Source organism: Moschus berezovskii, chromosome 20 (assembly GCF_049115385.1).
Source record: "Moschus berezovskii isolate FMDL1 chromosome 20, NW_MosBer_1.0, whole genome shotgun sequence".
Classification (NCBI taxonomy): Eukaryota; Metazoa; Chordata; class Mammalia; order Artiodactyla; family Moschidae; genus Moschus; species Moschus berezovskii.
The window spans coordinates 48,117,160-48,143,488 of NC_142479.1; the positions used below are offsets into that span (position 1 = coordinate 48,117,160).

At 49.6% G+C, this 26,329-nt stretch overlaps 1 protein-coding gene across 1 annotated transcript in view; it reads right to left on the reverse strand.

The window, feature by feature from the left end:
• Positions 1-724: 724 nt before the first annotated feature.
• The window catches only part of ABCC3 (ATP binding cassette subfamily C member 3), a 49,385-nt gene continuing 23,780 nt past the window's right edge, over positions 725-26,329 (reverse strand). Inside the window, exons 12-31 of the mRNA XM_055407558.2 lie at positions 25,809-26,012; positions 25,558-25,704; positions 25,058-25,145; positions 24,621-24,687; positions 24,268-24,394; positions 24,010-24,186; positions 18,135-18,302; positions 17,624-17,816; positions 16,050-16,164; positions 15,730-15,877; positions 15,425-15,632; positions 14,821-15,131; positions 13,497-13,696; positions 13,215-13,341; positions 12,131-12,232; positions 9,669-9,815; positions 9,360-9,518; positions 8,609-8,775; positions 3,853-4,047; positions 725-1,322 (exon numbers count right to left, since the gene is read on the reverse strand). Of these exons, the coding sequence (XP_055263533.2) occupies positions 1,214-1,322; positions 3,853-4,047; positions 8,609-8,775; positions 9,360-9,518; positions 9,669-9,815; positions 12,131-12,232; positions 13,215-13,341; positions 13,497-13,696; positions 14,821-15,131; positions 15,425-15,632; positions 15,730-15,877; positions 16,050-16,164; positions 17,624-17,816; positions 18,135-18,302; positions 24,010-24,186; positions 24,268-24,394; positions 24,621-24,687; positions 25,058-25,145; positions 25,558-25,704; positions 25,809-26,012 (3,159 nt within the window). The 3' untranslated portion in view covers positions 725-1,213. The remainder of the gene's footprint in view (positions 1,323-3,852; positions 4,048-8,608; positions 8,776-9,359; positions 9,519-9,668; positions 9,816-12,130; positions 12,233-13,214; positions 13,342-13,496; positions 13,697-14,820; positions 15,132-15,424; positions 15,633-15,729; positions 15,878-16,049; positions 16,165-17,623; positions 17,817-18,134; positions 18,303-24,009; positions 24,187-24,267; positions 24,395-24,620; positions 24,688-25,057; positions 25,146-25,557; positions 25,705-25,808; positions 26,013-26,329) is intronic.

Genomic DNA, 26,329 nt, shown 5'->3' on the forward strand with positions numbered 1-26,329 from the left:
CCATCGCCACACCTACTGCAAACCATTTAGGATGGAGGGGAAAAAAAACATCATCCATAACCAGTCACATTATACCAAGAATAAAGGTTGAAGAAATGAAAGAGGAGACCGGAAAACTGGAAGGCCGTGTGCCAGGTAAATTCTGACCTGCAGAAAAATACACATTTCATTGGCTTGTTCAAAAAAGCAAGTTACCCCCTCGTCTTGTTTACCAGCCTGGGACGTTCACAACAGGGGGTAGGCCCTCGGCTGCTCTGTGCTCCCTCAGTCAGCTTCAGCCAGAGTGAGAAAGATGAACGACTTGGAGACCTCGTGGGTTCTGGGGACCTGTCTGGACCAGAATGCTAAAGGAGCAAGGAAATGAAGTGCCACGCACTTCTCATCCCCTGGAGAAGCAGGCCTAGTGGTCTAAGGGATGACATAAATGTGGAGGTGTTCACAGCAGCTTTCTCAAGAGGCCGCAGGTCAGATATCAGGGGCTTTATTTCTCACCTTTTTTTACAGCCTCTGCACAGCAGAACAGGAACTGCTGGCAATTACCCAGTGAGTTTTGGCCGTGAAGACAGTATTTCCAGCCAAGAGCTCTTGGGTCTGAAGTTTTCAGATAATTCCAGCCATGTAGATGTGTATAAAGGCTACCTCTGTGTCTCCCTCCTTCCTTTCCACCTCCTCTAAAGGCCCTAGCCCCTAGACCTTGTGAACAGAGAGAAAGGCTACACTGGAGTGTATGTATTGTTAACACGTAGCTTTATTTCATCAGTGCTCCATTTTTAATGAGTACTGGACTCAGCTCCTAGGGATGGCCTGACCTGGCAGTCTTCTGTTCGAAGAGGAGAAAGCTTTATTTGAAAACAAAGCCAAAAACACTTCAGATTAGAAAATACAAAAAATCATGGGGGTAGGGAGGTCATCCCTTGAAATGATTATAAGTAACAGTGTGGAAATAACGCAACATTGGGAATCAGGAGACTCAGGGACTAGTCTGGGCTCTGCCTCATATTAGCAATGACCTTGGGCATGTCACTCACCTTTGGGCCCTCTCTTCCCCCCCCCGAAGCATTTAGCATGGTTATCCTACAAGGCACCTGGCAGGGACAAAATCCTAACATGTTCCCAACGTTTGCCATCACATCCATTCTGTAGACGTATTTGGTGTCCTTTCCATTCGAGATGAAAACTAAGAATGTCCAGGAAGAAAGACCAGGAGTATATTTTAGGCAAGTCCAGCATCTCTGGCCATCCCATAGAAGATGCCTCTGGCTGCAATGAGGTTGGTTGGAGAATCAAATTCAGCTATCGTCCCTTTGTCCAGGACCAGGACCCTAGCCAAAGAAAAGGACTGGTCAGGTCTCCATCAGCCCAGAGCTGGCTTCATGGTCCAACCCTGCCCTTCTGAGTACAGCTCAGACCCCTCAGTGGCATGCCAACCCTTCCACTTCAGTCAACCCACCCAACACAAGCACCATGCCACATGTGCACACTTGCAAGACTGGTTATTTTAGCCACTCCATTTGCTGTTCTGGCAGATGAGGCAGTTTCCGGGATTAAACACATCTCTATTCATCTCTGCTAGTCAGGGCTCTGAAAACCTTCCTTAATGAGCCCTTCCCCTCACCAGGGTCACAGGACTGTGCACAGGGAGCCACGGGCCTGTATGCATCCATCAGCTTTGTGCCAACTCACAAAGGCACACGGCGGGGAACGGCTGCAGTGAGACCTGACGCTGGAATCTGGCTACAAACCTGGCTGCTGCTGATGGGTGGATCCCCCCCCCGCCCCGCCGCCCACACATACATAGTCAAGCCTGGGCCTTGGCTTAGAAGCTCTTGCCAACTAAACACAGGGTGCACCTAGTGCAGAGCTGACAAGCTGGCTCCCAGGGTGCGGTGGGAGCAGAAAGGGCTCCCCCCCAGTCCTAGGAGATGCTCCCCAGGAGGAGGGCCTGGACTGCATGCACTCGTTTACCCACCTGTGGGGCTCCTGGAAGAGCCCCTTGGGAAGAGGTGTGTCTGTGAACATCACCGTCTAGCCACTGCCTGAACTGGAGTCTGGAAGACTGCCCACCTCACTTCAGTGGCTTCCCTTTGCTCTTGGGGTAAGGACTAGATGCTCTCCCGTGGCCAAAGTGCAGCAGAGCAAGGCCTGTCTTTCTTCCCCTCCTCTTGGTTATTCTCCCTTTCTGCTCAGGTGCCCTCTAACCTCCGGGCCTTTGCATGTGCTACAGCCTTTTCCTAAAATTTCCAGCTCCCTCCCTATCACATCTCCTTGCTACCCAACTTTTACTCATCCTTTAGGGCTTGGCTGATGCCCTAAAGGACGAGAATTCAAGCCTGGGCCTGGGCTTAGAATCTCTTGCCAACTAAACACAGGGTGCACTTAGGGCAGGGCCGACAAGCTGGCTCCCAGGGTGAGGCGGGAGCATAATTCTAAGCCCAGGCCCTTGGCTCCTTCGCTGCCTGTATGGATTGGCTCCTCTGCCTACACATGTGGACCCTTGCTTCCTTCCTGCAGGCTCTAATTACACGTTCAGTAGCGTGATTATTTCATTAATTTCTGCCTGATCCACTCAAATGACTGAACTCCCAACCCCCAAGGTCAATTTGAGTTTTTGCCCCTCAGGGCTGCTGGTGAAAACCATTTTCAGTTAGGCCTGGGAAGAGATCCTGTCGGTCTGGCCCTTTCCCTTGTGTGGACCCAGGGCTCAAGCCTTCCTACCCACCCTTCTCCCAGTGGGTCTTGGATAGGAGTTGGAGAGTGGGGACATGGTGGAGATGGAACAGACAGTAGCATCAGGCATTTTCAGCTTGGTTTCCGAGCCCCTGGGACCTGTGTGGGAACACTTTCGAGAGAGGAACAAGGTCTGCCCATTGCCCTGTCCGTGTGTTTCTCTCCACACCCTGCAGTTGTTTGTTTTGTGAATGAAACCTTGTCGAGGGACTCCCACCATACTACCTCAGCGTAGATTTCCAGGCTCCTGGCTTTTCCTCACTGAGCTCCTGTGTCTCCAAGGGAGCTAGCCTGGCAGTCCAGTGCCGCCTCACTTCCATCAGGCTTCTGAGTCCCCCCACCCCTAACCTGTCCTCCAGTGCTACACCTTGACATTAGGCACGATGAGAGAATAGGTCACATTTTTTCCTTCTGGCTGAATGAGCTGACTCCCCAAGGAAGCTGTAAGATACCAAGAGCAAGGCTTCTTCCCTAATTCTTTGAGAAGCTGGTTCTAGGGAGAATTACAACAAGGGATTAGGGAGGACATGAACATATTCTAGGATCACCTGCACTTTTAAAACTTTATTTCATTGATTACTTACAACCACCTCACCTCGTGAAGGTTGTGCAAATTGCCCAAGGTCAGACAGCAGCTGAGCCAGGCTTGGAACTCAGCCCTCTGCTTTCCCACAACAAAGCATCTATTCTACATGATGGTGTGTCTGGCTTCCCAAGGCAGGGACCCAAGCATCGTATACCTTTCCTTGGTGGCTTCCTGGTCTATATGCCCACAGGGTGGGAATGAGGAGCAAGTGAAGCCATGGGCAAGATGCTCAGGAAGTGACAGGATTTGGCATGAAGGATCCGGTCCCCTCATCTCAGCATTAGGGCTGGGTGGGGGAGTGAACCGAGCCTCAGGAGCCCCAGCATGCCCATTCCCAACATTTTGGTACCTCCAAAGTGTCCCTTGTGTCCCAGAAACCATCACTGTGCACCCAGTGCCCAGGTAACCCATGCAGTTATCCCCCTTTCATACTGTAGATAATCTCATAAGGCTCCCATATCCAGATAATCTGCCTGTCCCTTCGCCATGGCCCGGGAGACCCAACCAGGCCCCTCCCTGCTTGGGTTCCAGCACCCTACCTGGTGTAGTCCATGATGGTGTTCAGCCTGTGTGCGATGGTCAGCACCGTGCAGGTCTCAAACTGGGTACGGATGGTGGCCTGGATGAGGTCATCAGTCTCCAGGTCTATGGCGGCTGTGGCCTCATCTAAAACCAGGATTCGACTCTTGCGAAGCAGGGCTCTGGCCAGGCACACGAGCTGCCGCTGGCCCACACTGGGAATAGGGAAAGCAAGGAAGTCTCCAGCTGGGTGCCCCTGACCTGCCCCCCAGGCTTTACTCCCCAAGCTGTTTCTGCCTCCACTCCTTTTCATTAGCCTAGGGCTGGCTCTCTGTCTAACCTCTCCCATATCTGCCTTAGCCCAGTACTCCTGGAACAGAGTTGAGGTCTGGACACCACTGGGATAATGAGGGGCCTTGAGGTAGAGCCAGTACTTAACGTTGTGAAATCCCCAGTCCATCTCTGGCACCCCCGGCTTCCTCCTTCTGTGCTTTCTTCCCTATTCTCACTCTTTAGCTAGTGTCACCATGTTTCTCTGTTTCAGTTAGTCATTTACACCTTAAAGTCATAACACACTTAAATGACTACTCCTGGTATTGGCATACATCATGCTATTTTGCTGAGCCTAATATCAGATAATTCAGCCATCTCCTGCCCCCATAGGGAATACAGATCAGGGCTCTATTGTGGGAACTCAGAAAGGGCAGGGCAGAGGAGGATCTGGGGGGCTCCCCATGTCTGGTCTCTGGAGAGATGGAGAAGGGGTGGAATGCATACCTTCAACCCCTGCCTTGGAAGCCAGAGCTAATGAACAAAGCAAGGCTGTGTTCCCAACCACAGAGGCTACAGCACCCCCACACCCAAGGACAAATACCTCAGCCCTTCCCAAAGGGGTGAGTCACTCCAGCCCGAGTGAAGACCAGGCTCTCTTTCAGCCCATTCCCGCAACTAATGAAGGTTTTGGCAGCAGAATGAGCTGCCAGATAGAACTCAGGGCTGATTTATGGTGGGACTGGCAAAGGATACAGGTTATATTTAAAGTGACTACAAGTTCAGGGAGGGAGGAAGGGAGTGGATTTCTGTCTCAGGTCCTGGTTGATGTGGGGATGGAGGGCATGATCTGGTGAGAGGTGCTGATGGCAAGCAGGGATCGGATAATCGGCCAAAAACTGCTATGGGACATAGGGTCTGGTAGCCTAGGCTTGTCTGCCAGCCACCCTCAACGTGGTTGTGTAAGTGAGATCCAGGGACTGGACACATTCATTCTTACAGGGCTGACTGGGGAGGCAGGGGCATCCCACCAGTGGCTATGATACAGCAAGGAAAGGCTTGGGGCAAAAACTCCCACTTCCCTGAGTCCTTGCCCCACCCCTTGCTAGCTAAGTGGCTTTGGGCAAATAATTTTATACTTTGGAGCCTCATTTCTAGCCCACAGGACTGCAGTAAAGATTAAAGGAGATAGTAGAGGCCAAAGTGCCTTGAACACTATTAAGTTTTTCCAGTATTCATGTATGGATGTGAGAGCTGGACTATAAAGAAAGCTGAGCGCCAAAGAATTGATGCTTTTGAACTGTAGTGTTGGAGAAGACTCTTGAGAGTCCCTTGGACTGCAAGGAGATCCAACCAGTCCATCCTAAAGGAAATCAGTCCTGAACATTCATTGGAAGGACTGATGTTGAAGCTGAAACTCCAATACTTTGACCATCTGATGTGAAGAGCTGACTCATTTGAAAAGACCCTGATGCTGGGAAAGATTGAGGGCAAGAGGAGAAGGGGACGACAGAGGATGAGATGGTTGGATGGCATCCCCAACTCAATGGACATGAGTTTGAGTAAACTCCGGGAATTGGTGATGGACAGGGAGGCCTGGCGTGCTGCAGTCCATGGGGTCGCAAAGAGTTGGACACAACTGAGCAACTGAACTGAACTGAAATGTACAAGTTTTTGTTTTGTCTGGAGAGAGTCCAGTCTGTAGGTATGGACTGAGTAGAATAATAAGAAGAGCTAAATTTCTCAGGAGTGTATCCGGTCTAAGTGCTTTCCATTTCATCACAAAACCCATAAAACCGCCCTGTCCAAATGATGGCCACCAGCCACATATGACTGTGGACTACCTGAATTGTGGCAAATCTGAACTGAGATATGCTGTAAGTGTAAAAATACACACAGGATTTTATACTTAATATGAAAAAATGCAAAATATCCATAATAGCTTTTATATCAATTACATGTTGAAGTGATAATATTTTAGATATATTGGGCTATAAAATTCATAATTCCAAAATTTATTTCATCTGTTTCTTCTTTCAATGTGGCTATTAGGCGGCATGGTGCTAAAAGGAATGGAACTGTTATTATCCCATACTCCTTTTAGAGTTAAGAAAAAGAAGGCACAGAGAGGTTAGGCAACTTGCCCCAAATCACACAGCTAACACAGGGACACGTATCTCAAGCTTTTAGACTCAGTAAGAAGTGACTCTGACTCTCTCTTATATATGACCCAGTGGCTGGGGACATAAAATCTGGGACTATAAGGAAGCAAAGAAAGGCCTAGAGAGCTCACTTTGCCCCCTTCTAAACCAGAGACAAAATTGCATCCAACTCGGAAAAAATACAAGACTTCTCTAAAGTTCTCTATGTTTCCTCTTGTCTTCTCAACAGGTTCAGTCCATAACCCCCTCATCAGGCCAAGCATAGCATTGACAACTTCACAAGAGAAGACTGATTGGGGCCTTGGAATCTCCCAGACCTAATTTAAATCCCAGGCATGTCTTCTCCCAGCTGTGTGCCTTTGGCCCTAGCTCAGTTTTTCTGGGGCTTGTGTGAGGAGTCAGTGAGAAGCCTGGAACACAGAATATGCTCAATACAATAGAGTGCCCCCTGAGTTCAAATCACTAGGCCATTCAAATATGACCTAAATCAAATCCCTTATGATTATACAGTGGAAGTGGCAAATAGAGTCAAGGGATTAGATCTGGTAGACAGAATGCCTGAAGAACTATGGAGGGAAGTTAGTAACATTGTACAGGAGGCAATGACCAAAACCATCCCCAAGAAAAAACACAAAAAAGGCAAAGTGGTTGTCTGAGGAGGCCGTACAAATAGCTGAGAAAAGAAGTGAAAGGGGAAGGAGAAAGGGAAAGATACACTCTTTCTCACTCACCTAGAGCCAGACATCCTGGAGTGTGAAGTCAAGTGGGCCTTAGGAAGCATCACTACAAATAAAGCTAGTGGAGGTGATGGAATTCCAGCTGAGCTATTTCAAATCCTAAAAGATGATGCTGTGGAAGTGCTGCACTCAACATGCCAGCAAATTTGGAAAACTCAGCAGTGGCCACGGGACTGGAAAAGTTGTTTTCATTCCAATCCCAAAGAAGGGCAATGCCAAAGAATGTTCAAACTATGGTACAGTTGCACTTATTTCACATGCTAGCAAGGTAATACTCAAAATCCTTCAAGCTAGGCTTCAACAGTATATGAACTGAGAAATTCCAGATGTGCAAGCTGGATTTAGAAAAGGCAGAGGAACCAGAGATCAAATTGTCAACATTGGTTGGGTCATAGAAAATGCAAGGAAACTTAAAACAAAAATCTACTTATGCTTCATTGACTATGCTAAAGCCTTTAACTGTGTGGATCACAACAAACTGTGGAAAATTCTGAAAGAGATGGGAATAACAGACCACCTTACCTGTCTCTTGAGAAACCTGTATGTAAGACAAGAAGCAACAGAACTGGTCATGGAACAATGGACTGGTTCCAAATTGGGAAAGAAGTATGTTAAGACTGTATATTGTCACCCTGCTTATTTAATTTATATGTAGAGTACATCATGCAAAATGCTGGGCTGCATGACTCACATGCTGGAATCAAGGTTGCCAGGAGAAATACCAACAACCTCAGATATGCATGTGATACCACTCTAATGGCATAAAGTGAAGAGGAACTAAAGAGCCTCTTGTTGAAGGTGAAAGAGGAGAATGAAAAGGCTGGCTTAAAATTCAACATTCAAAAAATAAAGATCATGGCATCTAGTTCCATCACTTCATGGCAGATAAATGGGGGGAAAATGGAAATAGTGGCAGATTTTATTTTCTTGGGCTCCAAAATCACTGTGGACAGTGACTGCAGCCATGAAATTAAAAGATGCTTGTTCTTTGGAAGAAAAGCTATGACAAACCTAGACAGCATATTCAAAAGCAGACACATCACTTTGCTGACAAAGGTCCGTGTAGTCAAAGCTATGGTTTTTCCAGTAGTCATATACAGATGTGAGAGTTGGACCCTACATAAGGCTGAGTGCCAAAGAATTGATACTTTGGAATCCTGGTGCTGGAGAAGACTCTTGAGTCCTTTGGACAGCAAGGAGACCAAACCAGTTAATCCTAAAGGAAATCAACCCTGAGTAGTCACTGGAAGGACTGGTGGTGAAGCTGAAGCTCCAATACTTTAGCCACCTGAAGTGAAGAGCCAACTTTCTGGAAAAAGACCCTGATGCTGGGAAAGACTGAGGGCAGGAAGAGAAGGGGGTGACAGAGGATGAGATGGTTGGATGGCATCACCGACTCAATGGACATGAATTTGAGCAAACTCTGGGAGATAGTGAAGGACACGGAAGCCTTGTGTGCTGCAGTCCATGGGGTTGCAAAGAGTCCAACACGATTTAGTGACTGAACAACAAGATGGGAGTGGGAGGGCAGGAGAGGGCTGGCCGGGGTACCATTTGATGCTAGATCCTCTAGTGCTATTCCTGACCCACCCACTCCCAGCTCTTACCTGAGATTCTCCCCACCCTCGGAGCACTGGAAGTCCAGGCCTGCGGGCTGGGAGCTCACAAATGTGTGCAGGTGGGACAGCTCCAAAGCTTGCCACATGTCTTCCTCTGAGTAACAGCCAAAGGGATCCAGGTTCATGCGCAGGGTCCCCGAGAACAAGATGGGGTCCTGGGGACAAAGCAAGTCCTCAGAGGGAGGCGGCTCAGGCCCCACAGGAAGCCATGGGCCTGAGGCCAGGGAACAAGAAAGGGATTGAGGTGGCAGCATTTCCACTGTGTCTCCAACCCTCAAGGAGGGAGGCGATGGCCAAGGAGATAGAAAAATGCCTGTGGGGACGTGATAAACCTCAGCTTTGCCAACCCAAAGTCCTCTGCTAAAGTAGAAACCTTGAGCCGCTAATCTGACTCCAAAGTGTCCAGTAGGCAGAAAAATACTCCAGAGAAGCCAGAAAAAGTGAAATGTAATTCAGAGCTGTGAAAGCAGGAGAGCAGGAGAGAACACCTCTGGGGTGGGTCATATAGAAGAGTCTGGTTCTGTTGGTCCAGGAGGTCAGAGGACAGGGTGGTATTGAGCAGGATACATCTGTCCCTTCCAGACCTACGAGAGGTGGTCGCTCTGGCTCTGCTCCTGCTGTCCCGCTCCCCAACTTCCCAGATAAGAAGTCCCGGTCTTGAACCTCAAGCTACAGGACAAGCGTGGGGCCTGCTCCCAGGGTCACTGGTCAGTGTGGCCAGACCAAGCTAGGCTGGTACCTGGGGGATGATGGTCAGCTTAGAACGCAGGTCGTGGAGCCCAATGTCGGCCACATTGAGGCCGTCGATGTAGATTTCGCCCTCAGCCGCCTCCAGGATGCGGAACAGGCAGAGAGTCATGGACGATTTGCCAGCCCCAGTGCGGCCCACGATCCCCACCTGGAGGGGGTAGGGAACTGTCAGGCAAAGGCTAGGGCGTTGGTGGGTCTGTCTCCAGGACTCCCCTGGGAGGCTAAGCAGACCTCTAGGCTGGATAACTGCCATCCCATAGACCCACATTTCCCAGGCACAAACCCACCCCACACGCACCTTCTCGCCACCATGCACTCGCAGACTCAGGTCCTTCAACACCAGCTCCAGGCCCGGCCGGTAGCGCACGGAATAATTTCGGAACTCCACCTCACCCTTCAGTGGCCAGCCTGCTGGCAGGCGGCTGCCTTCCACCACCCAGGGGGCCTGGTCACCAGGGGAGGACAGGTTCTGCATCAGGGGGACGTCTCTTTCCCAGCCCAGCCCTCTTCCATCTTCAGTCTGCCTCTCTTCCCAGGCCCCTGCCACCCTCACCCACCAGGGACTCTGGCGGGGAGCCCCTGGCGCTTGTGTGGCCCAACCTTGTGGTTCAATGAATGACTCTATCCAAGTGACATTATTCCCCACAGAACTTTGCCCTCCTCTACTCCCCTCATGCCCGAGATCCCTAAGTAGCCCCTTCCATATGCCCCCACTCCCTCTTTCACCATTCTTTATTACTGAGTGGCTACTCCATGACAGGTAGTGGCGTAGCAGTGGTGAACTAGACAAAGTCCTTGTCCCTGTGAGGCTTACATCTTAATCTAGGGAGGCATACAATTCACAAATAAGTAAGTCTATATAATATCAGGTGGTGATGAGTATGGAGAAGTGCCTGGTGTTGCTGTTCTGTACAGGGTGGTCAGGGAAGGCTTCCTGGAGGAGGTGATATTTAAATAAAGACCTGAAGGAAGTAAAGGAACAAGACAAGTAGATATCTGGGGGAAGGGCATACCAGGCAGAGGAAACAGCAAGGACAAATACCTCCAGCTGTGCTCTGGAGCACAATGACAAAGGTGAGAGGCAAGAGATAGGTAGTGGAAGACCCCACCATGTAGGACTTTGCAGGGCAGTTTAAGGACTGGCTCTTTTTTTTTTTTTTTCATCTTGAATGAGATGTAGGGCCATGCACAGAAGAATAATGTGATTTGGTATGTTTTCAAGGGATCTCTCTGCTGTTATTTGGGGAGGCAGAGGGGAGGATGTTTTGAAATGGGGGAGTCAGAATGTCAGCAATCAGAAAACAAAGCAGCCAGTACAGATAATCTGCTCTCTTGAGGAGGTAACAAAACAACGGGTAGCTGGATTGGGGGAAGAATTTTTGAGGCTGTGGAGAAAGGATCATGTATGTAGACAGGGGAAATTGGAATGCGAGGCATAGAGAGAGAATTTGAAGATCCCAGAGAATGGGGGGAGGAGGGGGTGATAAGGGAAGCCTGGAGAAGACAGGGACAGACGGGGGCCCCAGGGGCAGGAGAGGCCAGGTTGGGAGGAACAGACGGGGTGGGGGCTCAATGAGGGCTGACAGGGCAGGAGCTCAGGTCACAGAAACCATGAAGTGCCTTCAAGAAGCAGCGAGGGGTATTTTGTCCAAATAATGCCAAGAGGTTGAACTAGAGAAGAACAGCAAAGCGTCCTTACCTCTAGAACCAAGGAAGTCACTGCTGAGTACATTCAGAGGAGTGAAAGGGCCAGAAACCAGGCTGCAGGAGGCAGACAGGCTACCAGGTGCTGAGGCAGGGGAAGACACCTATTTTAAAGCTAGTTTCATGACAAAGGAGAGCAGAGAAATGGGATACAGGATACACAGGAAAGGGGGTGTTGGTTTGAGAGTCTAGAATGGAAGGTACAAGTGCATATTTTTGCGTGTGGATGGGAATCATCCAACAGAGGGAGCAAGATGGATAATGTAGCATGTAATTAAGGAAGTGAAGTCCTCGGATGGCCATGCGAACAAGTAGAGGGAGTGGACTTTGAAACGAGAAGGGACATTTCCTGTTAAAAGAGGAAAAAGGTGAAGGGACACAGGCGGGTTTGAAAGTCTAGAGGCAGGAAGGCTGAGGGAGTTCACATCTCATAACCTATTTCCTCACTGAACTGTTAGGCAAGGTCGCTGGCTGAGCACAGGGAGTGGGAGCTTAAGGAAAGGGAATGGCCAAAACAAATCTTCCTGAAACTGGAAACACATGCTTCTTGGAGAAGCAAGATGGGAATACCCAGCAGTGGTGTGTGGTTATAAACTTGAAGTAAAATCAATGCTTTTCTCCAGCAACATTTTAGCAGTCAAGCACCGGCAGGTAGAAGGCAGACAGATGGGCTCAGCTGGAGAGAAGATGACTGAGAGAGAAGGGCAAGAGAGTTGGGAGCGTTGGCACTGGCGGAGCACAGAATCCAGGCTGGAGGAACTCCGGGCCCGAGGGACAGAGGCAGGTCACCGGACTGGGGGTCCCAGGGAGGACAAAGCACTGTGACTGAGGAGGGCTTGGAGCGCGGGAGCTGTTATCTGCTCGTCAGGGATTGTCTTGTCCAACTCTGAATCCTCTACACCTGCCCACATAGACCTCTGGTTGACACTCATTAAGGGCTGAATGAAGAGCCACCTAAAGAGCAGGCCTGGGGGATGCAGGGATGGATGGTGGGCCATCAAGCAGCCCGACCAGCCATTCTCAACTGTCCCTGCCCCAGGTTGATTCCGCACCTACCTCCGTTTCCGTCTTGGAGTACTCCTTGACTCTCTCCACAGCCACAATATTAGACTCCAAGTCTGATATCGTTCGTATCATCCAGTTCAGAGCCAACGTCACCTAGCCAGAGGAACTGGGTCATAAGTGGGGCAATCTGCGCTCCCCTGACATGGCTATGGGAGGAGTTCAGATTCCTTCATTATGCTCCTATCCCAGCTATGACCCAGGTGGGCCTGGGCAAACCCACAGCTATGCCACCTGGGGCTCTAATCACAACTGTACCTCAGGCAGTGACAACAGCCCCCATCCCAGTGTTTCTCAAACTTTAACATGATTTCCCAGGGAATCTTGTTAAAATGTAGCTTCTGATTCAGTAGGTTTGTGCCAGGACTCGAGAATCTACATTTCTAACAAGCTCACAGATGATGCAACTGGTCCTCGGACCACATTTCGTGAATCAAGAAGTCTTGATAGACACGCAAAAGCCAGAGCCCCAGGCCTATTGTATCAGAATCTACAGTTTAAGATCTCCAGGTGATTCATAGGCACACTGAATAGTTTGAGAAGACTGACCTGTCTGGATTGTCCTTTATCAAAACTCAAAGACATGAGTCACCTGAGGCATCGCAGATATGATCTGCTTCACAAAAATTCCATCTACCGTTGTTTAACCTTTTGACAATATCAGCTGGTATCAGAATGACCTGCTCAGGCTCTAGTTACCTGCTCCAGGTACTTTCTCCGCAGACTTGTGAAATAAGGTGTAGTCTAGCTTTCGGCGTCCCTGCCCCAGGATCTCTGGCACAGCAAATTCCTATTTGTCTCTTGGGGCCAAGCTCCAAGGTCATTTCTCCAACACTCCCAGGTAGAGGCCTCCTCTGAGCTCTTACCTTTTGTCCTTCCTCCACTAAGATCCGCCCCGAAGTATCATCCCCTGCTGGTGGGAGTGGCTCTCCATGCTTGACTGGGAGCTCACGGTTTGGGGGATCAAAATCTGTGGCTGGTCCCCGTTTTGGGTAGAGTGAGGTGCTCAGGAGATGCTTATGAAACCTTGCCTCTGCCCCAGGGGTGGCCCTACTCTGGGGCTGAGCCCTCTGTGTACCTGTAGGGCATAGGACACAGACAGGCCCACCAGTCCTGGGCTCAGGCTGCTTCTTCCAGTCACAGCGAAGAGTGCAGCAAAGAGCACAACACAGTTGCCCACGAACTCTACTCGGATCCCCAGCCACCTGTAGAGATCAGGCAGGGAGGAAATGGGGCAGATGCAGGAAGGGGGCTGTTTAGGGGAAAGGAGGGGCTTGGACCCAGAACACCAGGGTCTCTCCTGCAGCAACGTTGGCGGAAACTCATGGAAGGAGCAGGGGCTGACGGAGCGGTTTCTGACCTGTTGGAGGCAATGTAGGGGTAGCAGCTCTTCTGGTTGGCGTCCACCTTAGCATCATTGATGGTCTCAAAGTCCTGGCTGCGGCCGTAGGCCCGGATGACACTGGAGCCAGTCACCGTCTCCGAAAAGTGGGAATAAATGGGCGAGCGGCTGACAGATTCCAGCCGCTTCAGCTGCCGTGATGTAGCCACGTAGAAGCGCTGACAGAGGTGGCAGAAAGAACTTAGAGTCAGGACCCTGGAATCCCAGCTCAGTCCTGCGTGTCCTCTGGGCCCATCTGAGCCACCTCCCTGTCAGTCCCACTGCCCCATAAGACCTCACTCCCTTCCCTCGCCCAAGAGAACCCAAGACTTGGGATCCTGATATGGCTTCATGAACTACCCCCACTCTCTCCTCTCTGGTCAGCTCTGCTCAGTCTTTCAGGCCGCTTTGTCCACAAAGCCTTTCCCGATTCCCTCTCAGCTCCTGGCCACTCACTCTGCAGGCCTGGATTATCGCACTGACTTCATTTTGCTTCCCAAGCCAGTGACAATGCCTATCTCCACTTAGGGGCCTGGCAATGTGTTCACACAATCAAAAATTTTGTAAAATCTGCAAAAATAAGATAATTTTGTATTCTTAAAGAGCCTCTTAGCCACTCCACCCCTCGGTTGTTTAAGTGTCAGCCCTACAAAACCACAGTCTGCCTCCAGCCTCTACCCTGTGGGCCCCAAGATGGCCAGGGCCATGCAGGATGTACAGCTGAAAGTCCCTGTCCCAGGACAGAGTCCAGCCCAGGTCACAGTCTTCACACACAGGCCTGAACTTCTGCCACCTGTGGGTTACCTTCACCAACTGACGAATGGCAGGACAGGGGGTCAGCAACACAAATGCCTTTTGCAGTTAGCTATATCTGAATATTATCACTCATCTATGTTAAAAAACATGTACGTTTATATGAGATGCATCATATATCATATATGTATCATATGATATGGCATGTAAGTTTAGATGATACCTAAAAACAAGGGAAGGATAATGTGTTGACAATAAAAGTGTTGACAATATTTTATTAAAAAATAGCCAGCGGGAAGGAGTTCCAGGGCCAGTCATAATTTACAAGGATTTGATTTTATCCTACTGGTAACTCTATGAGGTGGGATCTATGATTCTATTTTATAGGTGAGGAAAATGAGTTTCAAAAAGGTGCTTACTGAATCAAATCCAGCTGTGAAGGTGAAGGGGGTGTGCCCTCCCTATATCTGCCACTGGTGGCCCCCAAGAGAGCCCGGCCCACACAACAGCCATGCTCACGCTGAGCCATGCCCACTCACTCGGGGCACACCTGGACAAAGAGGTAGAGGACAGCCAAAGGCAGGATGACCACAGCAAAGAGCGGAGTGCTGGCCACGATGACCACAAGGGTGGAGATGGAGTTGTAGAAGGAGTTCAGCAGCATGAGGATGGTGGGAGCCAGAATCTCATCAATGACGTAGATGTCCTTGGAGAAGCGGTTGAGGATGCGGCCTGAGGGTGTCGTATCAAAGAAGGACTGTGGCGAGCGCATCTTGTTGTGCAGCAGCGCCTGGTGAAGCAAGCGGGCAGCCTGGACACCGCCCACCGCCATCGTGATAGCTGACAGCATCACCAGGAGCCCTGATGGAGGAGGCAGAGGGGCACTTGTTCACCTGGGCCAGGTGGCAGAATGCAGGGGCCAGTTCCAAGACGAGGGATCTCCTCGGTGAACTAGGCAGACTCAAAGGCAGGGCATAGCTAGGATGAGCTAGGCAGGCCCAGAGGCGGGTAGACTGCTCGGGCGGGTCCGGGAGTCACTAGGGTTGTGACGGTGGAGAGAGATTCAGAGGCAAGGGCATGGTTTGGGGCACCCAGCAGCCCAGACATGAGGAAGGGAACACTGGCGCCCTTTCTAAGTATCTCTGCAGGCTCACCTTGCAGGATTCCCAAGGAGGCATAGACACCTAGTCTGTAGGAGGTGCTGTTCTGCTGGTTGTCCACCGCAGCCTCATCGGTCCAGGCACTGAGCCACACGTTGGCCCCGATGGCAGCTGCACTTTGACCCCCATACAGCAGACAGATGACCAGAGTGGTCCAGAGTCCCACAGCCTTGGCGTAATCCCAGTACACGCTCAGCTTCACCTGTGTAGCCACAGCAGTCAAACGCAGGGCCCCCATGAGCCCCGGGAGCGCCAGGGGCCTGCCAGCCTCTCCGGCCTTCCTTGTCCACCCTACTCACGGTGCCCATCTCCGTCTTCTCCTCCTGGGTCAGCGCATGGCTCGCCTTTGCCTCGGTCGCCGGCACTACCTTTTCGGCCACACCTAGGCGCCTCCTGGGCACAGACCGACCCTGGCCCTCTCCTTCCGAGGACATGGCACTCAGCTGTCTGTGGAGGCAACGGGTCAGGCCCAGAGAGGCGGCCTCCAGCACAACCACAGACAGAGCCCCTGCTGGAGCCCCGGGGAGTGTCAGGGAGAACACCCACCTGCCCCACTCCCCAGCAGGGTGTGGGGGCCCTGCCACTGTCTCCCAGGGGTGGACAGTTCTCAGGCGCTCACCTCATAAACAGTTTCTGGACCTCGTATGTCACGGGCTCATTATCTGTCAGATCTGTGTGAGTGCTGAGCGTGTCTTCAATCATCAACACCGCCTCATCCTCTTTGTCCTCCAAGGCTGCAGTGGGGAGGCAGAAAGGAGAGGTTGGCAAGCTCACCCTGCAAGGCTCTGCTATCCCCCAGTCCCACTCCAATGAAGAGGCCTGAATGGATAAGCAACAGGGAAGATGAGAAGGACTGAGAGGGCAGCAAGAACAACAATAAAAATAAATGACCAATTTTGTGTTGAGAAAAAAAGGGCAGCAAGAAAGACTTATGTTAGACAGGAAAAAAAGCTTCCCATCAGGGACTATGTAGAAGAGGACTCAAATATAAGGGTCAGGAGCTTGATCTCTGGAGTCAGCCTGGCTGAGCTGAAATCCCACTTCCTCACCACGTGACTTTAGGTGGGCATGCAAAGTGGGGATAATAATAGTACCTACTTCATCGTGTCATTGTGAGGATTAAAGGAAAGGATGTGTGTCAAGAGCTTGCAACAGGCACAACCTTAGTAAATGCTCGAGACATGTTAACTGCATGTACAGAAGTAGACAAGAAAGCCCAGGAGAAGGTCTGAGAGCCAGCCCCGGGCCTGAGGTTGAAGGGCCAGGACTGAACAACAAGGGGGTCTCAATGTCTCAATATGCTCCGTGAGAAGGGAATTTCTCTGTCTGTTCATTGTGTCTCAGTAGGACTATCAATAGTGCTGACTCACTATTGCTGGAATAGTGCCTGGACAAAGTCAGCTGCTCAAGAAATAAATATTTGTTGATAAATAAATGACTTTTCTAAGCACTTCCATAGTCAAAGCTATGGTTTTTCCAGTAGTCATGTATGGGTGTGAGAGTTGGACCATAAAGAAGGCTGAGCGCCAAAGAATTGATGCTTTTCAACTGTGGTGTTGGAGAAGACTCTTGAGAGTCCCTTGAACTGCAAGGAGGTCAAACCAGTCAACCCTAAAGGAAATCAGTCCTGAATATTCATTGGAAGGACTGATGTTGAAGCTGAAGCTCCAATCCTTTGGCCACCTGATGCGAAGAGCCGACTCATTCGAAAAGACCATGATGTCAGGAAAGATTGAAGGCAGGAGGAGAAGGGGACGATACAGGATGAGATGGCTAGATGGCATGACTGACTCAATGGACATGAGTTTGAGCAAGCTCTGGGAGATGGTGAAGGACAGGGAAGCCTGGCTGCAGTCCATGAGGTCACAAAGAGTTGGACACGCCTGAGCGGCTGAACGACAACAAAAAGCACTTGCACATTTACTAAACAATCCATCTGTAAAACAGCCTTGCTGTACAAGTGGGGCCTGGGCCCGCAGGCCCTTTTGACACATGGGAAGAGGAGGAGGAGGAGGGACTCGACTTCATCCAGTTTACTTTCCCTCTTGCTGATGTCTGACATCACACGGATGATCCAAGTACTCCAGAACCTCCCTGCATAACACCGGGGCTGTCCAGAGACGCTCAGATGCCCCAGGACAGGGGAGATGCAGGGAGGTGAGGGGAATATGAAGAGCCAAGAATGGCAGATACCTGGCCTGTGGTTGGCTTCCTGGTGCTCCTTGTCCTCATCAGGTGCATAGTTGCGGAGGAAGTTGGCAAAGGAGCCATCCCGCTGCAGCAGGGCCGAGTAGGTTCCCATCTCCGACACATGCCCGTCAGATAGCACTATGACAAAGTCTGTCTGGGGCAGGAAGCTGATGCCGTGCGTCACTAGCACCCGGGTCTGGGGAGAAGGCAGCAGGCTATCACTCCTACTGCCCTCAGCACACGCCCTTGGCACAGTGCAGGGCCACGGAGCAAGCGTGAGGTGCTTGAGTGCCAGCAGCATGAGCAGGCACATCAGGGACTCAACCTGTGCTCTCCAAAGTCAACTCACTGCCCGAGGGGCATTGCCTACCCATGCCCCAGGTTTCCCCGGTTGCCCAGCCTGTTCCTTAGGCACTCCATATGTCCAGGTCTCACCAAACCCCTTGGCCTCCCACCAGTCCTCTCCTGTGGCTGTAGACTTCATTTTAGCCCACTTAGCATCTGGGAGCCTCACCTTTCCTGCCAGCACACCTTCTGGCCCAATGACTTGGTCAAAGATATGTTTGGCCACATGGGAGTCCACGGCTGACAGTGGGTCATCCAGCAAAAAAATGTCGGCATCACTATAAACAGCTCGGGCCACACTGACGCGCTGACGCTGGCCCCCAGACAGGTTAATGCCCTGATGGAGAAGGGAGGTGACAAGTGTGTATTGGGTAGAAGAGGGTCAGGCCATCACAAGGGGGACAAAGGTCCTGTCTATTGTCATTCAGCAAGGCAGACCTCTAAATTCACATTTCGTATGCTTGGTCCTGTCCCTGGGAGGCTCTAAGGTCATGGATGAAGGGGTGGTGGCTCTCAGAGTCCTCCCAGAGCAGGTGAGGACAACTTGCTCCTTGCCCAGCTAGTTTCCCTACCTTCCATCGTCTTACGCTGCTGCTGCTGCTGCTAAGTCGCTTCAGTCGTGTCCGACTCTGTATGACCCCATGGACGGCAGCCGACCAGGCTCCGCTGTCCCTGGGATTCTCCAGGCAAGAACACTGGAGTGGGTTGCCTAGGGGGCTGGAAATCCCCAGGAGGTAATAGTCCTTTTAGTCTCCCATCGCCTATATGGTCTGCAGATGACTTTTGTAATAATTATCCCTTCTGGTCCTCATGTCAGTCTTTCCAGGGAGGTATCATTAGCCCCACTTTCTAGATGAAGAAACTAGAGCCCAAGATGTTAATGACTTCGTCCAAAGTCCCAAACTATTAAGGGCAAGAGCAAGAATGGAAACCCAGCATCCACCCCAGAGTTCATCAACCCTGCGATCATTCACATATCAGAGGGAAAGTAAGATCACTCTTAAACCCGTTATGCAGAAACTCAGACACATAGCAAGGCAGACCCCAGAGGGCAGACCCCAGAGGTACACCTTTCCTGCCACCAGCTTTCCTCATTCCCTCTGGAACAGGCTCAGCTCTTTAGGGGTACCCTGAGAAACTGACCCCTGGGGATAGCAAATGTGGGTGGGAGCTGCAGCTGCTGAGAAACAAGGGGTGGCCATGGCAGCTATAGTGACTGAGACATGTGAACACGCCTGCATTCAACCAACCAATCTTCCTTCAGTGCTACTATGTTCTGGGCACTAAATTAGGCTTGTGAGGTCAGTGTGGGCCCAGGAGAGATGGGAAGGAGGAGTTAGATTGTAGGTGGGGAGGTCTGCTCTGGGTTTCTATAATCTCTGACGTCTACTTAAAAGTTTCTCATCCCCACTGCCAGGCTCAGGCCCAAATCACTTCCCCAGACCAACACAAGAGCCTCCTCACTGGTTCCTGTGCCTTTGGGCCCCTCCACACTGCAGCCAGGGCAGCTTTTCAAAATGTGATTCATGTCCCTGCTTAAAACTCTTCACTGACAAGTTGAACATCAAAATAAAAAATGATGGTAATGGATTATAACCCACCGAATCACATAAGAAAACATGAGCCCACACTGATAGAAAGAAACTAAAGAATAAGTAAAAAGGGAGGAGAGGAAAGCTCTTTCTTAGAGTAAAATGCCAATTAATAATCATAGAACGGAGTTACAAAATCAACATTTGGCCCACATCATAGTAACGCTGACTCAGGCAAAAATCAATGACGGTTATAAAATGAAATCATCAATGGACGATATCATCTCAAGCAAGAGATCAAAGTTAACATTAGTCAGTAAGACGTGAACTGACATCATGTGCCTCCTGATATGACTCACCAAGGATACAACATTACTTCTTTGGTTCCCCCAACCCCCTGCAAAAAAAAACCACAAACTAATTGTGTTCAAATTGAGAAACTTTTTGCCAAATAACCTGGCCTGTACTTCAAAAGTGTTGATATTCTAAAAGACTGACTGGGACTTCCCTGGTGGTCTACTGGTTAAGAATCTGCTTTCCAATGCAGAGGATGCGGGTTCAACCCCTGGCTGGGGAACTAAGATCCCACATGCTGTGGAGCAACTAAGCCCTCACACTGTAACTACTGAGCCTGCCACTTCAACTCGAGAGCCTATGTGCCACAAACTACAGAGCCCACATGCTCTGGGGCCTGCGTGCCACAACTCGAGAGAAGCCTGCATGGTGTAAGCAAGAGCCCGAAGAAAGAGCTCTATGCTGCAACAAAGATCCTGCCTGATGCAACTAAGGCCCCACACAGCCAAAAATAAATATATAAATATTTAAGAATAAAATAAAAGACAGAGACTGAGAAATTATCCAGACTGACAGAGAATGAAGAGATACGACAACTAAATGCAACTCATGATCCTGGATTCAATTCTAGACCAGGAAAGAAAACAACTAAAAGAGACATTACTGGGATAAACAATGACATTTCAAAGGTCAGACGGTGATTTTTAGATAATAACACTGTATTAATGACAAATTTCTTGATTTTGATAACTTAACCATAGATCTGTAAGAGAATGTCTTTGTTTTGAAGGAATATACATTGAAATCTTTAGTATATAAAAAAAGAGGTGAAACTCTAAAACTCTTAGAAGAAAACACAGGAAAAAAGTTTCATGACATTGGACTTGGCAATTACTTTATGAATATAACATCAAAAGCACAGGCAACAAAAGTAAAAATAGAAAAAATGGATCACATTAAAACTGAAACCTTCTGCGCGTCAAAGGACACAATCAGCAAAGTGAACAGGCAGCCTTCAGAATAGAAGACAGTATTTGCAACTCATATATCTGATAGGGGGTTACTATCGAGTATATATAAAGAACTCCAACAGTTCAACAACATAAAACTAAACAACTTGATTAAAATGTGGACAAAGGACTTTAATAGACATTTCTCCAAGGAAGATATACAAACTGCCAACAAACACATGTAAAGGTGCTCAACATTATTAATGACTGGGAAATGCAAAATGAAATGTCAGCGAAATATCACCTCACATCCATTAGAATGGTTATTATCAAAAAACAAAACCAAAAAAACCAACAACCACCCCAGAAGAGAACAAGTGTTGTCCAGGATGTGTGCAAGTTGTACCTTTTGTGCAGTGCTGGTGGGAATATAACCTGGTGCAGCCATCATGGAAAACAGTATGGCAGCTCCTCAAAGAATAAAAATTATTCTTTTTTTTGAAAGAAGAAGTGGAATTTGAAATTCCACTTTAGGGTATCTAGGGTCTTAAAAATTCCACTTTAGGGTATCTAGGGTCTTAAAAAGACCTTTGCCCACCCATGTTTATAGTAGTATTAGTCACAATATATGAAAGGTGGAAGCAACCCAAGTGTCCACTGAGGGGTGAATGGATAAGTAAAAGCTGTTGTTTAACGGGTGCAGAGTTTCAGTTTCGTAAGATAAAAAGAGTTCCCTAGACTGGCTGCACAAGAGTGTGAATGAACTTAACACTGCTGATCTACATACTTCTAAAGACTTTTAAGTTAAAGATTTACGTTATGGGGACTTCCTCCATAGACCAGTGGTTAAGAATCTGCCTTCCAATGCAGGGGACAGGCGTTCAACCCTTGCTTGGTCGGGAAACTAAGAGCCCACATACCATGGGGCAACCAAACCCTTATGCCACAACTACTGCCACCACACTCTAGAGCCCATGCACTGCAACTAAAGAAACAGTCCACCACAACCAAGACCCAGCACAGCCAAAAAACAGATTTATGCTATGTATATTTTGCAGCAGCCAAAAATTAATAAATCAACAACAACAAAAAAGCTTTCACTGATATCCCATGGTTTTTAGGGTAAAGATCAAAACCTTAACTAAAGTCATCAAAGTTCTATCTTACCCTGCATCTTTTGCACCCTGCTATCCTCCAGTCACACCAAATTGCATCGAATGCCCTCCATCCTTAACCCTAACACTAACCCTCAAAGAAGCAACAGTTAGAACTGGACATGGAACAACAGACTGGTTCCAAATTGGGAAAGGAGTACGTCAAGGCTGTATATTGTCACCCTGTTTATTTAACTTATATGCAGAGTACATTGTGTGAAATGCTGGGCTGGATGAAGCACAAGCTGGAATCAAGATTGCCAGGAGAAATATCAATAACCTCAGATATGCAGATGACACCACCCTTATGGCAGAAAGAGAAGAAGAACTGAAGAGCCTCTTGATGAAAGTGAAAGAGGAGAGGAAAAAGCTGGCTTAAAAAATCAACATTCAAAAAACTAAGATCATGGCATCCTGTCCCACCACTTCATGGCAAATAGATGGGGAAACAATGGAAACAGTGACAGACTTTATTTTCTTGGGCTCCAAAATTACTGCAGATGGTAACTGCAGCTATGAAATCAAAAGATGCTTGCTCCTTGAAAGAAAAGCTATGACCAACCTAGGTATCATATTAAAAAGCAGAGATGTTACTTTGCCAACAAAGGTCCATCTAGTCAAAGCTACAGTTTTTTCAGTAGTCATGTATGGATGTGAGAACTGGATTATAAAGAAAACAGCTCCGAAGGATTGATGCTTTTGAACTGTGGTGTTGGAGAAGACTCTTGAGAGTCCCTTGGACCACAAGGAGATCAAACCAGTCAATCCTAAAGGAAATCAGTCCTGAATATTCATTGGAAGGACTGATGTTGAAGCTGAAGCTCCAATACTTTGGCCACCTGATGCAAAGAACTGACTCACTGGAAAAGACCCTGATGCTGGGAAAGATTGAAGGCAGGAGGAGAATGGGACAACAGGGGATGAGATGGTTGGATGGCATCACTGACTCAATGGACATGCATTTGAACAAGCTCCAGGAGTTGGTGATGGACAGGGAAGCCTGGCATGCTGTCATGGGGGTCGCAAACAGTTGGACACGACTGAGTGACAGAACTGAAATGAACTGAACCGAACCCTTAAAGGTTTTCCATCACCCTTGGTAAAAGCCATAGTCCTTACAGTAGACTTAAGGCCCTGTGTCTGCTGCCTGGACACCTCACTGACTTCATTTCCTCCTCCTCATCCCTGCTCATTCCATTCCAGCCACACTGTTCTCGCTGGTCCTTAAATGCCCCAATCACACTCCTGCCTCAGAGTCCCAGACAGGGCTTCATGTTCCCAGATACAGACCACTCCTTCACTTTGTTCAAGTTTCCAATTCTCAGTGAGGTTTTCACAAAGCATACCGATAATACAACCTTGAGCCACAAGGGAATCCCTGTACATCCTTTCCTCTTAGCATTCTCCTAATATTATATATTTTACTGATTTATCTTGCTAACATCTCTTTCCTCACTAGAATGTAAGCTATATGAAGGCAGAGACTTTAGTCTGTTGTATTTACTAATGTATCGGCTGCCCATGTGGTGCCAGTGGTAAAGAACCCACCTGGCCATGCAGGAGACATAAGAGACGTGGGTTTGATCCCTGGGTCAGGAAGATCCCCTGGAGGAGGGCATGGCAACCCACTTCAGCATTCTTACCTAGAGAATCTCATGGACAGAGGAGCCTGGAGGAATCAGTCCATGAGGTCACAAGGAGCTGTACACGACTAAAGTGACTTAGCACACACACACGTTTACTAATATATAATATTGCCTGGCATATAGTAGGCATGTCATAAAATCTGATGAATGATAAGAGCTTCTTATCATTGGCTGTTAAGATTCAGCTCAAAAGTGATGCTTTTCCTTATGCAGACTACCTCCTTTACTCCTTCCCAGTACCTTGAACAGGCCTTTAGCCTGGCCTCCAGGACATTCTACAGCCCCTACCTGTTTACAAGTCAGCTTCCCCCAGTAATAGATCTGCTTTACCAGGGCCTTGCACAGAGCTAGGCATGATATCGTTAATAGATGAATGTGTGAATGAATATTCATATTTGGATCTGAGCTGGACTGAGGTTGGCAGCTGTATGTGCTAACTCCCCCAGAGAGTGACAGAAGAGATTGTACCTTCTCTCCAATCTCCGTCTGGTCCCCACCAGGCAGAACCTCCAGGTCAGCTAGCAGGGCACAGGCCTCCAGAGCCTTCTGATACCTCTTGGGGTCCAGGGCTCGACCAAATAGCACGTTTTCCTGAAGAGTGCAGTTCTGGATCCATGCTTGCTGGGGCACGTAGGCCACGGAACCCTGGCCAAAGGAGAAGTTTACCTCGGGGTTTGCCCAGGGCCTGGCCAAGCTTCCCTTCCCAGTAATCCCCACCCCTCTCACCTTCATATACACCTTGCCTTCCAGCTTCTCCATCTCTCCCAGCAGGGCAGACAACAGGGAGGACTTCCCGCAACCCACAGGCCCCACCACAGCCACTAGTGCCCCTTTTGGCACCTGGATATCTAGGCTGGGGGTAAGGAGACAAGTAGCCCAGTCAGAGGAGGAATCGAGGTTTTGTCCCCCACCTCCACCTGAAGACCCAAGCTCTCCGCCTTTTCAGACAGCACCCTGGCAAGTTGAGGCTCTTCCTGCTTCCCAGGTCAAACACTGACGAGTGGGAGTGGGGTGGGTTCTGCTATGATCTGAATTGCGGTCCACTTTAGGCAGCTGCGAAGGGAAGGAGAAGCTGGTACCTGTGCAGGGCGGGTGGCAGGTCCTGGGCCCAGGTAAAGGTGCCATTGTGCATGATGACAGCGTAGCCTGGGAAGAAAGAGGTGCACAGGGTCAGGGGGCCCAGGGCAAGGGGAGGGGATCCCTGGGTGGAAGAGGCCTAGGGAAAGGAGCCAATGGGGAGCACAGGGAAGCCTGGGGGTGGTGACGGGGAGGTGGCAGGAAGTCCCAGGGAGGAGTAAGCAGCGCCCTAGAGAAGGAAGGCAATGGCGGGGGCGCCTGGGGAGGGGTAACAGCGGCGAGTAAAGAACCAGAAGAGGAAGGGCGCAGGCGCAGAGTGAGGGCAGGTGGGAAAGAGGATGACGAAAAGGAGGTCACAAGAGAAAAGTTGAAAGCTTAAAACAGAATTTTCTGGAGAAGTGACTGGGTTAAGGGAAGCCCAGGTAGAGGCTGTCTGGACCTGGGGTGATGGTCTTTCTTTCCACACACTGAGGGTCAAGTTCATCTTGGCTCAGGAAATGCTGGATCCGTTTCAAAGACACACTGGTCTGCATGCAGAAGGGAGTGAGTCAGCCCTGGAAGCTATGCCTTTCTTACACCCATCTCCTCTTACCCTTGCTGGCCCCTAACTTCCTGGGTGAGGCTGGGCCCCCCGAGGACCCAGATGCTGGTGCTGGGTCCCTTCTCATGCCTGAGTCTTGGCTGGCTCCCACTGCCAAAGTGAGGGTCCATGTTGGTAAGAGGAGGCTGTCTCCAGAACTTGGGTTTTCAGAAACCCTACCTAACTCTGACTCCAAATGGCCCATGAGTCCGCTGACCTCATTCATCTTGGAACAATTCTTCATAATGCCAAATGGCCCTCCCCTGAATCCAATAACTCTCCCTGATTATCCCCTGACCCTAAATAGCCCCAACAACCTGCCCAAACTCCACTAGAACCCCAGCCCTACCCAGGCTTACCTGGGCCAGGTTGCTGATTAACTGGGGCAGCATGTTGAGGGGAATTTTTAAGATGTTGAAAAGGGACACGGACACAAAGGCCTTTTCAGCATCCAGCACATTGTTCTTGTCCACGGATACGTATACTCCGAGCGTGGTCAGGGTCACCTGGGCAGTGGTGGGGATGGGTGTCAGGGTGGAGTCTGCAGGGTTCAGAGGCCTTGGCTGGCCAAGCAGGAGATGGGACACCAGCCTAGGTATGGGCGCCTCACCAGGAAGGGGGTGCAGATCCAGATGAAGGTGGATATGGCGTGGAGGTAGGCAACCTGGCGCATCAGCCGGAGCTCATCCTGCCGGATGCCCTCCACCTGCTTCAAGAAGCTGGGCTCCCAGGCATATAGCTTCAGCACTTTGATGCCGCCCAGGATCTCGCTCATCAACTTGATGCGTGAATCCTTGAACTTCATTTGCTCTACCTATGGAAAGTGTGGCAAGTGCATACCGGAGCCCCTCCCCAGACCTCTATCAATAGGGGCAAACATCTTCTCTGCACTCACACACACGCCAATTAGGTTGCTCACCACTTCTCCACCCTCCTCCCTGCCACCAAGCCAAGCTCCCTTCCCATCACTGACTACCCCAGGCCCCTTCCCTGGGTTTCTAAGGCACGTTCTCATAGGGCACCCTGAACATGTATGCTGCCTCAAATCCATGTGAGCCTGAGGGAATAGATCCTTTATTTCTCTTTGTTCCCCAGTCCCCAACCCAAGGTGTAGCAGGTTACACTAATTTA